Source organism: Protobothrops mucrosquamatus, unplaced genomic scaffold (assembly GCF_001527695.2).
Source record: "Protobothrops mucrosquamatus isolate PMUCROS unplaced genomic scaffold, P.Mucros_1.0 scaffold1041, whole genome shotgun sequence".
NCBI classification, from domain to species: Eukaryota; Metazoa; Chordata; class Lepidosauria; order Squamata; family Viperidae; genus Protobothrops; species Protobothrops mucrosquamatus.
Window position 1 is genome coordinate 171608 of NW_015387273.1, and position 13417 is coordinate 185024.

General features: G+C 37.1%; 1 protein-coding gene across 3 annotated transcripts in view; it reads left to right on the forward strand.

Annotated features, from left to right (window-relative positions):
* The window catches only part of ZNF277 (zinc finger protein 277), a 107679-nt gene that overhangs the window by 69746 nt on the left and 24516 nt on the right, over positions 1–13417 (forward strand). For 2 of the 3 annotated variants that reach the window (XM_015820012.1, XM_015820010.1), the window contains exons 4-8: positions 72–154; positions 2143–2234; positions 5597–5638; positions 6984–7094; positions 10572–10704. In XM_015820012.1, the coding sequence (XP_015675498.1) occupies positions 72–154; positions 2143–2234; positions 5597–5638; positions 6984–7094; positions 10572–10704 (461 nt within the window). The remainder of the gene's footprint in view (positions 1–71; positions 155–2142; positions 2235–5596; positions 5639–6983; positions 7095–10571; positions 10705–13417) is intronic. The other variant, XM_015820011.2, reaches the window with a different exon arrangement.

Consider the following 13417-nt stretch of genomic DNA (forward strand, 5'->3'; position numbering starts at 1 on the left):
TTAAGAAGTGTCTTAATATACTAACAAAAGTTACACATGTTGCTTTGACACTTATGTTTACTTTGTAACAGAGGATCAGGATGATTATTTTCTTTTATGTGATGCCTTACCTGAAGACAGAGAACTAAGGGAGAAACTTCAACAACAAAGACTGGTAAGATATTTTATTTAAATATACTGAGATTGTGAAATGATTTATACAGATAAAATGGAAGTCAACAACTCCTAGTTCTTCTCTTTCAATAGTATGTTACAGACTTTATCCTTGAATCTGAACTTTATCCTTGAATTGTCTGTGGTTAAATTCATGTGGGTAAGGGTTGCACTCCTAGAGAAAGATGCATTGCTTTACCAAGGTGAGGTTCTGATGATATAGGAGTATGGACTCCAGGAAATGGGAATTCTAGGAATCCTAAGAAAGGAGAGGTCAAGAACTGATCACCTGTCCTAGTGTTAACTTCCAATCTCCAGTGTCTTTTTGCAAAATAGCAATTTACCAACTGAACATTTACTGAAACAATTGAAGCTTCTTATTAATACGAGCCACTTAATTACCAAACCATCAAGCGCTGTAAGAAGCAGCACAAATTTTAAACTCTTGGAGACCCAAACTAGATACAGCTTTAGAAAGATTTCTGCTCCCTTGGTCCTCTTTGAACTGATTTGTGCATGTGTTTGTGTTTTACCATTTAATGATTCATTGAATGGAAAGGATACCATTCAGGCAGAGTAAAAGAACAGAACTCAACTTTATGACTCTTTCACAAAACCCCTCTCAGAATGGTGCTTTTCAGCTCATTGCATGATCTGTTCCTGATGAAATAGCAGTGGAGTTGTTTGTGTGAAAGAACAAATGATGTGGAATTTTCACATTAGTGAATCTCTGTTTTTGCTGCCATTGGAGAACTGGGCATGCATATGTAAAACTAATCTGCAATGGTATTCTACCCAGTCACTCTCTTCCTTTGTAAATAAACAAACTTCAAGAATGAAAGATCAAGGATAGTAGGACATTAGAGGAGAGAAACTTTGGTACATAGAAGCAGATCAGACCTTTGCAAACAACATGAATAAGCTTGAATTATTCCTATTCCCATTGTCAAGGTGGTCAAAGGCAATGTGGAGATGAATAAGTAGGAGTCTTACAAAAGAGATAATATGGTCAGTTTGGTGGCTTCAAGTTTTTCTTTTGGGTTATTTGTAAAGCATTTTAATCTCAAGTGCTATATAAATCTCAGTATTTATATAGACCTAAATATCTTCAACACTCCTGGTTCCCAGTCTCTTGATAATTTCCTATTACTGAAATATAAATGATTTATTTATTTGGTTTTACATGGCAAAGATATATTTTGATTCTCTCACCCTCGGTTTGTTGCCCAAAGCAACATGTAACTAAGCACTCGGAGTACTGAGCAGTAAAAGCAGTAAAAAAATAAAAGCAGGAATAGAAACAGAAATACTGAAAAAGTGGGAGGCTCGTTAGAAATAATTTATGAAAAGCTTTTTTGCTTTTAAACATATTTTTAAAAGTATAAAGTTGATTTATGTTTGTGCATGTGATTTTTTTTTACTTTGTGTTGATATGCACTGATATCTAACACAATGCAAGACATACTTTTTCTCCATACAAACCCTCAGTGATAAATTAGTCTGAGAGAGAAAGAGGCTCAAAGGCATCCTGCTTTTTTCACAGGAATCTATCTGCTTCTCAAGCTGCCATTGCAAGTCATATTAACTAACTTGTATTGTAGACTAAGTCCATCAAGTCATAGTTGTTTAACAGATCTTCTAAATATTTTTAGGATTTCATGGAGTTGGAAAGTTGGGATGGTTACAGTTTCTTCCGTTTGTATTCAAAATACTTAGTTTGATCAATCTTCATTTGTTTCTGTTATTGCCACTTTATACTATGGGAATACATTAACTTAATAAATAACAGCAAAAACATTTTTTCCAATGGTCAAATGATATTGCACCACATATTATATAATATATTACAAGAATATGTTGTATATACTGTAGTTCAGCGTGGTGCAACATGATATTATAATAAAGGAAGAAAAACATATTTTTCTAGGACTAATTTGCAACTTATTGTTAATAAAGATGTGATGGAATATTTTGTTTTTCAATCAATAGAAAGATATTCTGGATCAGCAGCAGCAAGAAAGATATGATGCAGATTTTCATTACATATGCATGTTTTGTGACCAGCCTTTTTCAGGCAACAGGTTAGTACTAAACATTTTATAGTGTGTTTTATGTTCATTAACATCCTAATGCTATATAATTGGAGAAAGTTCAGATGGGGTATCACAGAACAGTTTTCAGACATTGTTGTTATAGTATGCTTACAAATTAGGGTAGTAGCCTATAGCAAAGGTGTGAAACATATGACTCAACAGCTATTGGCTTTTGTTGATCCTTAGCCATTGACTTTACCTAATAGGATAATTGTAACCCTATGGGAGTTACAATTTGCCATATCTGAGGTCAACATAAAACCACATGGTGTAGTGCAGTGCTTTTCAACATTTTCACAGATGTTGAAAAGCACTCAAGTACCACTTTTAGGATATGGCAGTATTCAAGTACCACCAGTCACCTAGCAAGGTGTCAAAAACTTGATGACCCCCCCCAAAGGAAAAAAAAGTGATGAAGTACAGGTAGTCCTCAACTTACAATTGTTTGCTTAGTGACTGTTCAAAGTTACAACTGCACTGAAAAAGTGACTTATGACCATTTTTCACTCTTATGACCGTTGCAGCATCCCCAGGGTCAAGTGATTTACATTTGGATGCTTGGCAACTGATTCATATTTATGATGGTCACAATTCAGGGTCATGTGATCCCCTTTTGCAACCTTCTGACAAGCAAAGTCAATGGAGAAACCAGACTCACTTAAGAACTGTGTTATTAATTTAACAACTGCAGTGATTCACTTAACAAATGTGGCAAGAAAAGTCATAAAATGGGACATTCAACAAATTTCTCACTTAGCAATATAAATGTTGGGCTCAATTGTATTGTAAGTTGAGGACTACCTGTACACCCACTTACCACATTTTTAATGAGAAACTTGGGCTTGTTTCTTTGACATTAATCTTGGCACTGTTCTACCCCTTTCTCTCGTTCTGGTTGACTCAAAGAAGCCTGTGTTCCGCCTCTCTTTCTCCGTCCCCTTCTCTTTCCCCATCGGGTTTTTTTCCCTCCCTTTCCCTCCAAAACCTTTTATAGGCTTTCCTTTCTTCTCCTTTTCTCTTCAATGTAGCTGCAGCTGATGCCTTTCCCCAAGGCTGCACGTTTCTCCGCCTCTCTTTCTCTGTCCCCTTCTCTTTCCCCATCAGGTTTTTTACTCCCTTTCCCTCCAAAACCTCCTTTTATATTCTCTCCCCCCCCCTTTTTCCCCAAGGCTGCACTGCTTCCAGAAGTGTCAATCAACTGGAGCCCCATGGTGATCCTGGGAACTCAGCAGAGCCCCGGCAACACCGTAGCTCCAGCTGACTCTCCCAGAGGTCTGTGTGGTGTTGCTGCTGCTTCAGCTCATGCCCTGCTATTACACTTTTTTAATACTTTTTTTTACAGTGCTTTTCAACGCGTACCGCCTGCCAGGTGCCAAAGTACCACCAGTAGTATGCGTACCACTGGTCTAGTCGTCTGTTTCATGCATTATTCTGCCCAATGCTCCTAAGAAGCTCCTCAGCACAGAGGTGAATCATGGTTCTAATGACTCTTGATAACTGATAGGAAATAGCAAAAAGGCTATGTAATTTAGTTAGCATCTCCAAGGCTTGTGATGATGTAAAAGTAAAGGTTTTCCCTGTCCAATTGTATCTGACTCTAGGGGCCACTGCTTATCTCCGTTTCTTAGCTGAGGGAGCCAGTGTTGTCCAAAGATGCTTCCGTGGCATATGGCCAGTATGACTATATGCCAAGACACATGGAACACTGTTATCTTCCCACTGAAGTGGTACCTATTTATCTACTTGTATTTGCATGCTTTTGAACTGCTAGGTTGGCAGGAGCTGGGGCAAGATTAGGAGCTCACCCCATCACTCCGTACCTGAATCTCAAATTGCCAATTTTCCCAAAAACAAACCCAGTGTCTTAACCGTTAGATCACTATGCCCCACTGTGGTGATGTCTTATATATGTTTAGTTACCTAAGGTGTGAAGGAACAGGTTTTTTTGTCTGCCCCAAATTAATTTTGGTGGAAGCTCCCAAATTTTAATATTCTGATAGAACTTTTTCTTTCTCTCTGCACCACATATTGTACAATGTATTACAAGAATATATTGCATATAGTTCAGCACAGTGCAACACGTTATGTTGTAACTCCCTGCTGAGTTTCACCTTTTTATAAACTGATACATAATTTTGCTCTACCTAGTAGAAAACCTGCTCCAAACCTATGATTTATTTTAGATCTGTATATTCCAGCCATAAAGGAAAGCATTGTTGAAAATAGTTCTCTATAATTTTAGGTAAAACCAGCACAGGTTTATAGACTTTATTCCAGATATGTCAAACTCACGATGTCAGATGACATCATGCGACATATTGGAACTTTTCCCCCATTGCCAGCAATGGGGTGGGCGCAGTTTTCTCATGACGTGTCTGGCCCGTGGGCCGACAGTTTGACACCCCTGCTCTATGCCTTCATCACTTTTCATTACATTTTCAATTTCATGGCCCTGTTGCATAGCATTAGTATATATAACACATGGCAATAGTTACTATAGCCAGCACTACTTTGGTAGCAAAAGCTAGTCATGGTTGCTATCATAAGTTTGTTCTGCTTTTGTCTCAAAGCCTGCATAAAAGTTTATTGAATCAGGCTGTAGGCATTCTTTTATTTTATTTTTAGCTTGGAAGACTTGACAGGGTGGTTTGGAGACCTCAGATAAGAGAAAATATTACAAAAGGACAGGAAGCTGCACTGGCCTTCATATCCTGTACTTAGTGTGAAGTCATTGTTGAAGCAGTTGTTTGTTTTAGTTGAAATATAGGATGGTCATGTCATTTAAACTGGCTGTTCTGTATGAAATTTAGCTGTAGTTTGTACTATCATTTTTCTATGCTTATGAGAATAGACGATCCCTTACAGTGCTTTTATATGAACAAATGAAATTTGTTATTTTGTTTTAATAAATGAAAACAAGCATTCTGGTAAGTAGAAATTTCAACTTAACTCTCAGAATGTTTTTTGTTAACTGTATTGGCTCAAGCAAAACTTACCTGAAAAAGAGGGTTTCTTTAGTTAAATTAATCCACCTAAGAAGAGCAACCCTCCCCCTTATGTATCACTATATTAAAGGATATTTGGATAGGAGTATATAAGAGTTTTATCCAGAAACTTCCTGTTTGAAAAATATATTTATTATTATGGTCAGAAATCTGGAATAAAACTCCAACTCAAAAAAAGGTGGATTTCCATGGATACCATGAAGCACCAGTGCCCAGACAAAGAAAAGACCATATGAAAGAAAAAAGAAAAATATATGAGAAAAAACATATATATTATGAAGACTGGTATAATTTATTTACTATCATGTGCTGCATTTCTATAAAATTAAATTTTGAAAATTTCAGAACATTACATAAACCCAGCCTGGAGAGATACGGGGAGCTGAGGTAAGGAGGCATTGCTTTTCTGATATTATGCCAACATTGTGGAATAGCGCCCTCCTGTCCCCTCCTCCCCTCGAAGATCAGACTGGCTCCTGCTGTTCTCAGCAAGCTCCTAAAAGCCAAGGTTTTTCAGACAGCTTTCTTCAGATTGGATTTCATATTGTCACCTTTTATTTTATTTCTATTCTTGCAGTGTTGCTGTGTTTTTATTTGTGTACGGGATTGTTTGATATTGGGTTTTTTTCTATGCTTGCGAGCCATCAAGAGTCATTTTTATGGGCTACATAAAATATGTTTAATAGTATTTTAAACATAAAATATGTTTATTATTTAAATAAATAATAACCATATTATATTTTAAATTATTTCTATTATTTTAGTTAACCTAACAAAAGTTCAAGGTTTCAACATACTGAAACTTAACAAAGTAGAAAGTTTTGAATCCTGGAATCTCAAGATGATAGTTAGGTAGGCTGGGCCCTGCTCACTCTGAATATCATTTTGGTTCTCTATGTTATTCTATTTTTGATGCAACTATTCAGCCCAGCAAATAGTATGATGTGAACGTGAGAATGAGCCAGGATGTGTGGGCTCCACTCTCTGAACTTCAAATAGAGTTTTACCAAGGCAGGAATTACTGAACTGAGACTTGAGAAGGGAGGGGACGCAATATGTTTGGGTTTGCTGTATCTGAATAATGAAATGAATTATAGTAGTACTACTTTGTGAGTGGAATCTACATAGTGAGTGATTATCGCTCCAAGTAATAAACTAGATTTCTGTATTATCTTCATATGGTCTTTGCTTTAAAAAAATGTATATGATTGTGGTTGTTTGCCACCAGTGTTTCTATTCTAATGAAGTATGAAATATATTGCCCACCTCCTCTATTAAAATCATTTGTCTTCTTTGCTGCAGTGTGAAATGGTATCCCTGATGTATAATTACAATATTGATCAAAATCAGAATTGGTTTTGGTTTTAAAGATGCAGATGATGTTGTGATATGGTGTTGTGAGAAGGAAATAACTTTGAAATATATGCATCCTAATTCTTTGCTGCTAGCAAAACAAAAAGATTTCCATGAAGTTATTCAGTAATAATTTTATTGGTCTGAAATTCACATATTTCTTTGGTTAAGCACAAATTCTGTCAGTAAAAGGATCACTACAGTTACTTAGCCACTCTTTAAAAGTATTTCAAGTAGCATTTGTGAATTTCTGGATATTAAGAGCTGCTTTGAATATTATTCATCTTTGCATGGCTGTTTACAGTGAAATTGGAAATGGTGACCTGAAATGTATGTGGGGGGGAAGCAACACCTATATTCTGTTTCATTTATTTTGTAGGTCAGTCCTTCTCAATCACATGACAAAAGATCATGCATTCAATATTGGATTGCCAGATAACATTGTGAACTGTAAGGAGTTTTTGGATGTTCTTCAGAAAAAAATTGACAGGTATCTATATGTATATAGCCAAGAATTAAAACAGTGCTGGAATACTACTATCATGTCTCCCCTATTTCTTCTTTTCTTTAGACTAGCCAAACCCAAGTCCTGCAGCCATTCTTTGTATGTTTTAGTCTCCGGGCCTTGGATCATCTTAGCTGCTCTTTTCTGATTTTTTCCCAAACTCTCAACATCTTTTTTGTGATATGGTGATCAAAATTGGCTGCAGTATTCTAGGTGTGGTCTTACTAGGGTTTTATAAAGCAGTACTAATACCTCATGTGATCTTGATTCTATGCCTCTGTTTATACAACCCAAGATTGAATTGGCTTTTTTGGCTGCTGCTGCACATTGCTGGCTCATGGTTAAGTGATTGTCCACTAGGACTCCAAGGTCCCTTTCACAGTTACTCTTTTTAAGCCAGGTCTTGTCCAATCTGTACTTGTACCTTTGATTTTTCCTGCTTAAATCTAAAACTTTGCTTTTCTCCACATTGAAACTCATTTTGTTGAACAGGGCCCATTGTTCAAGTCTGTCAAGGTCTTTTTGAATCCTGAGTTTGTCTTCTGGGGTGTTGGCTATTCCTGCCAGTTTGGTGTCATCTGTGAATTTGATGAGTTCCCCTTCAATTCCCTCCTCTAAGTCATTTATGAAGATGTTGAAGAGTACTGGGCCTAAGACAGAACATTGTGGTACCCCACTGCTTACTTCTCTCCATGTGGATGTGGTGCCTTTGAAGACTACTCGTTGAGTACAGTTTGCCAACCAGCTACAGATCCATCTGGTGGTGATGTTGTCTATTTCACCTTTTTCTAGCTTACCAAGGAGTAGGTTGTGGTCTACTATATATCAAATGCCTTACTGAAGTCTAAGTATACTACGTCCACAGCATTTCGCTGGTCTACTAGTTTAGTCACTTTATCGAAGAATGAAATAAGATTGGTTTGGCATGATCTGTTTTTAACAAACCTGTGCTGGTTACTAGCTATAACTTTGTTTGCTTCTAGTTATTTGCAGATCTGTTTTTTGATTATCTTTTCTAAGATCTTCGCAGGTATTGATGTTAAACTGATTGGTCTGTAGTTTCCTGGATTTGTTTTTTTCCCTTTCTTGAAGATGGGAACCACATCAGCCCTTTTCCAATCCTCAGGTCCTTCCCCGGTGCTCCAGGATTTTTGAAAGATGTGGTGCAATGGTTCTGAGATAACATCTGCCAGCTCCTTCAGAACTCTGGGATGTAATCTGTTGGGTCCCAGTGATTTATATTTGTCAAGGTCGGAGAGGTGTTCTCTTACCATTTTCTTGCTTATTTTAATTTTTGTTTCTAGTTTGTCCTTTGCAGTGGATTTTTTTCTTTGGTGTGTTGGGCTATAGTTTCTTTTTGTGTGAAGACTGATGCTTTCTCCCTGTTGCCTGTTGTTTCCTTGCCATCTTCTCTCTTTAGTGGACCTACAGTTTCCTTGACTTTTTTCTTGTTGTTAATAGGTTGGAAGAAACTTTATTATCCTTGATTTCTGTTGCAAATCTTTATTCGTTCTGAGCCTTTGCTTTCCTGATTTCATCTTTGCATGTTCTGGCTGTCTGCTCATAATTGGCCTTAGTTATGTGCCCCTCTTTCCATTTTTTTGTATTTGACCTTTTTGTCTTTCAGTTGTCAGAGAGATATCTGTGCAGCCATGCTGGTTTCTTCTTGAATTTCTTGTTTTTCTTTTTCAGTGGCATTGTGCTAGTATGGGCTTTTATGGTCACATTTTTCAGAGTTTCCCACGCTTCTTCGGTTGTTTTCCCCTTTAGGATTTTCATTCATGGGATCATTCCTAGGTACTCTCTGAGTTAGTTAAAGTCAGCTCTTTTGAAGTTTATGACATTGGTTGGGTTGTTTTCTATTGCTAGTGTTTGCATTATATTAAATTCCAGTATGATGTGGTCACTTTCACCCAAGGTTCCAGAAACTTCAACTCCCTCTATCACTTCTTCTCTATTAGTAAGAATTAAGTCCAGTATAGCTTTAAGTCTAATTCCCTCCTCCACCTTTTGTGTGACAAAGTTGTCGGCTAGGTTGGTTAACAATCTGTTTGATCTCCCACTCACTGCAGAGTTTGTCTCCCAGCTGATATCTGGGTAGTTGAAGTCTCCCATTACTACTATGGTATGCTTCCTACATACATTTGTTAACTGGTTGGGAAAGAGTCCATCTATTTCTTCTGATTGGTTGGGTGACCTATAGTATACCCTTATGGCAATGTCACTTTTCCCCCCTTTTATGTGGACCCATATAGATTCTGGAGGGCCTTTATCTTTGATCATGTGCATTTCTGTAGATATGTAGTGTTCTATTACATATAGTGCAACCCCCCTCCTCTTTTTGTAGTTCTATTTCTTTTGAACAATTTGTATCCATCCATCAGTCCATTCCAGTCATGGGTTTTGTCCCACCAGGTTTCTGTAATGCCAACTATGTCATACTCACCCTTGTGTACTATTGCTTCTAGTTCATCTTGCTTGTTCCCCAAGCTTTGAGCATTAGTATATAAACATTTAAGGCTTTTATGTCTGTCCATGTGTATGTTTCCCAGCTCTCCTGATTGTCATTTGATTTTTTCTTTTTTCTCATCACTCCCTACTACTTTGATTTGTTTTCTTGGGATTTATGATTGGTTTTGTGTTCTAGAGATTCTAATGATTGGTCACCCTCCCCCCTCAATTTTAGTTTAAAGCCCTTCTAATGAGTTGGACCAGTCTTTTTCTGAGTACATTTTCCCCTGTTTTTATGAGGTGCAGCCCATCCCTTGCCAAGAGTCCGTTGCATAGGAAATGCAGTGCATGGTCCAGGAAACCGAAGTTTTCTTGGCAACACCAACCCTTTAGCCAGTGGTTTATTTCTAGAATTCTTTTTTCCCTCAATGGGTGTTGGCCTTTTGTTGGGAGTACTGATGAGAACACTACTTGTGCTCCTAGCTGCTTAACTTTATTGCCTAGTTATTTTATTAATTTTATTAACTTTATTGCCTATTTGTGAGGGGTTGGTTATAAAATAAGTCATATTTGAGCCTAGATTCCAGGCACTCTAATTTTTATTTTTAGATTTTTTTTATTCCGTCTTTTTTTCATATACAGTCATGGCACAAACATATCAATACTCTTTCCTTCTGTTTTTCCTTTATAAGTGAGTTGGGCTAAGAGAGAGAGACTGATTGGCTCAAAGTCACCCAGCTGGTTTTTCATATTCAGTTTCCTGGTTTATAGGCTAATACCTTAACCATTACATTAAACTGCCTCTCCAGTTTAACAATTGAACAGAGTTGATTTTAGATGCTGCAGAGGTTGCTTGAATGATTTATTAATAAAAGTTTTCTTAAATATCTTTCTGATGCCGGTAAAGAGTGTCTTACATATTTAAAAATGAACCACTTTGGTTAGCATCACAAGTAATTTTGCTAATTGATAGTATTATAATAATTTCATTTTTCTTTTACTAACTCTTAGTTTCCAATGTTTATACTGTGAAAAAACATTCGAGGATAAGAACAAACTCAAGGACCACATGAGGAAGAAGCAACATCGTAAAATCAATGCTAAAAACCAAGAATATGATAGATTTTATATTATTAATTATTTGGTAAGTTGTATGTATACATATATATTTAACTGATATTTCCTTTTAATTATGTTGAATTCATACCAAGTTACATTTTAGATCAACAATAAAATACCAACTATTAATGTTCTTCATGCACAGACCAGTAATCATTTAACTGGATTCAGTCAATCAAATGACTTTGTTTCAGTTTTTGACTAACTAAAAGTGGCTAGTATTGGCTGTTAATTTGGGGCTACAGAATCAATTGTAGGCTTACAAAATCAACTGTAGGATTAACAGCTATAATAATAATTATACAGCATAGTAAAAATAAGGTATAAGAAGTGATTCTGTGTTATCTGTAGCACACCATAACTGTTGGGGATTGAGAATTTTACACACGATTGTGTCTTTTTGTTTCCGTTATTTAGAATTAAAATACTTTTTCCTTGTTGTTAACCTTTACCTTAGAATTAATGTCAAGAAATCGTCCCACCTTTTTGAATTAATGGATGCTTGACTAATTGCTTGGCAGCCGTAGGTAGTTGAGATATACTTATATAAATACTCTCAGGTTCCAAACCTTTATTAGTTAATACAATGTATTACAATTCTTCATTTCAGAACTCTTGCAAATAATTAATATTCACCTAGCAATATTTTAAGTTGTTTAGAAAAAATATAGTAGGTGTACAAAACATGTACTATGTTTCAATCCTCCTAGTAATTTGTGAGGTTTAGATCCTGTTGACATTTCTGGATTCATAAAATGAAGAGGTAATTGGTTTGAATATAAATACTTTGCCATTTTATAATTTTAGGCAATATGTATTCCTCCTGCATTAAGTCACATGTTTTAAATTGGCAATAAAAGGCCAAGCTCCTGTCACAATGTCCAAAGATCACATAGTAGCTATGTACTGATTTTTTTGCTGGATCACTTGCAATACCTACAGAAATCAGAGTAAAAATTCCCAGTGATAAAACTGAAAGTCAGGAAAGTTAATCTATACCACCAGATTATGTACCTTGTTCATTCTTAAGTTCTGATACATGTGTGTCTGTATGTGTATCAGTTAGGTTGAACTGTCTAGGGTTAAAATTCCCTGCAGGGCAGTTTACAAAATAGCCTCTGTGTAGTCAGTATGCCAAGAGAAAGAAGCAAGCATCCAATAAGAATTACCATCTGTGAGCATGTACAGAGAGAGTGAGGTAGCATCATCCTGTTTTCGCTTTTATGACTTCAATAAGAAGGAAAACCTATTGCCCTTTGGTGTTTTCTGATTTGTGCCATCTGCCCAGATTATCTGTCTGATACAATTGACAGAACAAAAAGATAAGCCATTAAACAACCCAAAATTGCAAAATTATCTTAGAGCTGGAAAAAACAAGAATTAATTAAATTTCTGAAAAATTTTGATATCATTATACCACAAGCCCTTTAGAAGGGAAGAACATGTCAGACCTGCCCCACTTTTTGACTTCCGCTGGAAGAAGGGCTCTCTGCCAGCAGGATCTCACTAGAGCTCCTGCAGATTATCCACAGTTTTAGGCTTCTTGATGAAGAAGTAATCGGGTGAGTCCTGGCTGGGATGGGGCAACCATGCAAGTTCACTGTGGACGAACCAGCTGTTTATTCAGACATTAAGAGATGCCACCGGTTCTTAGACACTTATTTCTTAATATATTTACCTTTCTTGTCAAGGGAGACTTCCTCTAGTTGCAGCTTGTTGTTTCCTTTTTGTGGAACTATTGTCATTTCTGAAATTCTATAACTTTAAAAATGGCATGGAGGGAGGAGTCGGCTTTTCCGAGCCAAATTAAAGGAGCTGGAAATCATTGTGGAAACTATTTTTGAAACTTAAGGATATAAATTTTTGGAGGATTCTATATGTCTGATTGATTTTGTGGATTTCTCTGTTCTTTTCTTTTCTTTTTCTTTTGCCTTTAAAACAAAGGATTGTTTAAACAAGGTTTTGAGTTTGCTGTGAGTTTGCAAATTATTGGACTTATAATAATTTAAAGTTATAATGTATAACTTTAAAGTGTTTAACTTCAAATTTTAAAGATTTATCTACACATTAAACATGGCAACCAGAAAGAGAATGGAGAAGACTGAGAGGTTATCAGGAGATCTAGAACTCTTAAAACCATTTTTGAATGAATATACAGCCAAGACACATGAGATAATTCAGAACATGGGAAGAAGTATCAAGGCTAAATTTGATGCTTTAGCGAAAGAGCTACGTGGTGAAATACAACACTTGACTGGAGAGATTAAGAAAGTGGAAATGAGATCTGATCTTTTGGAACATAAGATGGAGAAGCTCTACCCGGCTTCCAGGGATCTTAGATCCTCGGGCCCGGGATCACCGGCTGATGTTATGCAACGCCAGGTCCGTGGTAAATAAGGCCCCCCTCATCCAAGATCTTATTCAAGAGGGGGGTGCGGACCTGGCAGGTATCACAGAGACCTGGCTGGGCATGGAAGGGGGAGTGCCCCTCGTTGATATTTGCCCGCCGGGTTTCCAGGTATTCCATCAGCCAAGGACTCGGGGTAGGGGCGGTGGGGTAGCGGTCGTTATAAGGGAGAGCCTATGCCCGAGGGAGACCACTGTGCCTCAGATAGACGGTGGAGAGTCCCTCCTTGTGAAGTGGGGGCAAGGGGTACAAGTGGGCCTGTTGATTATATACCTGGCTCCCTGCTATGTATCAACGGCCCTGCCTGAGCTGGCTGACGTAATAGCCGGGG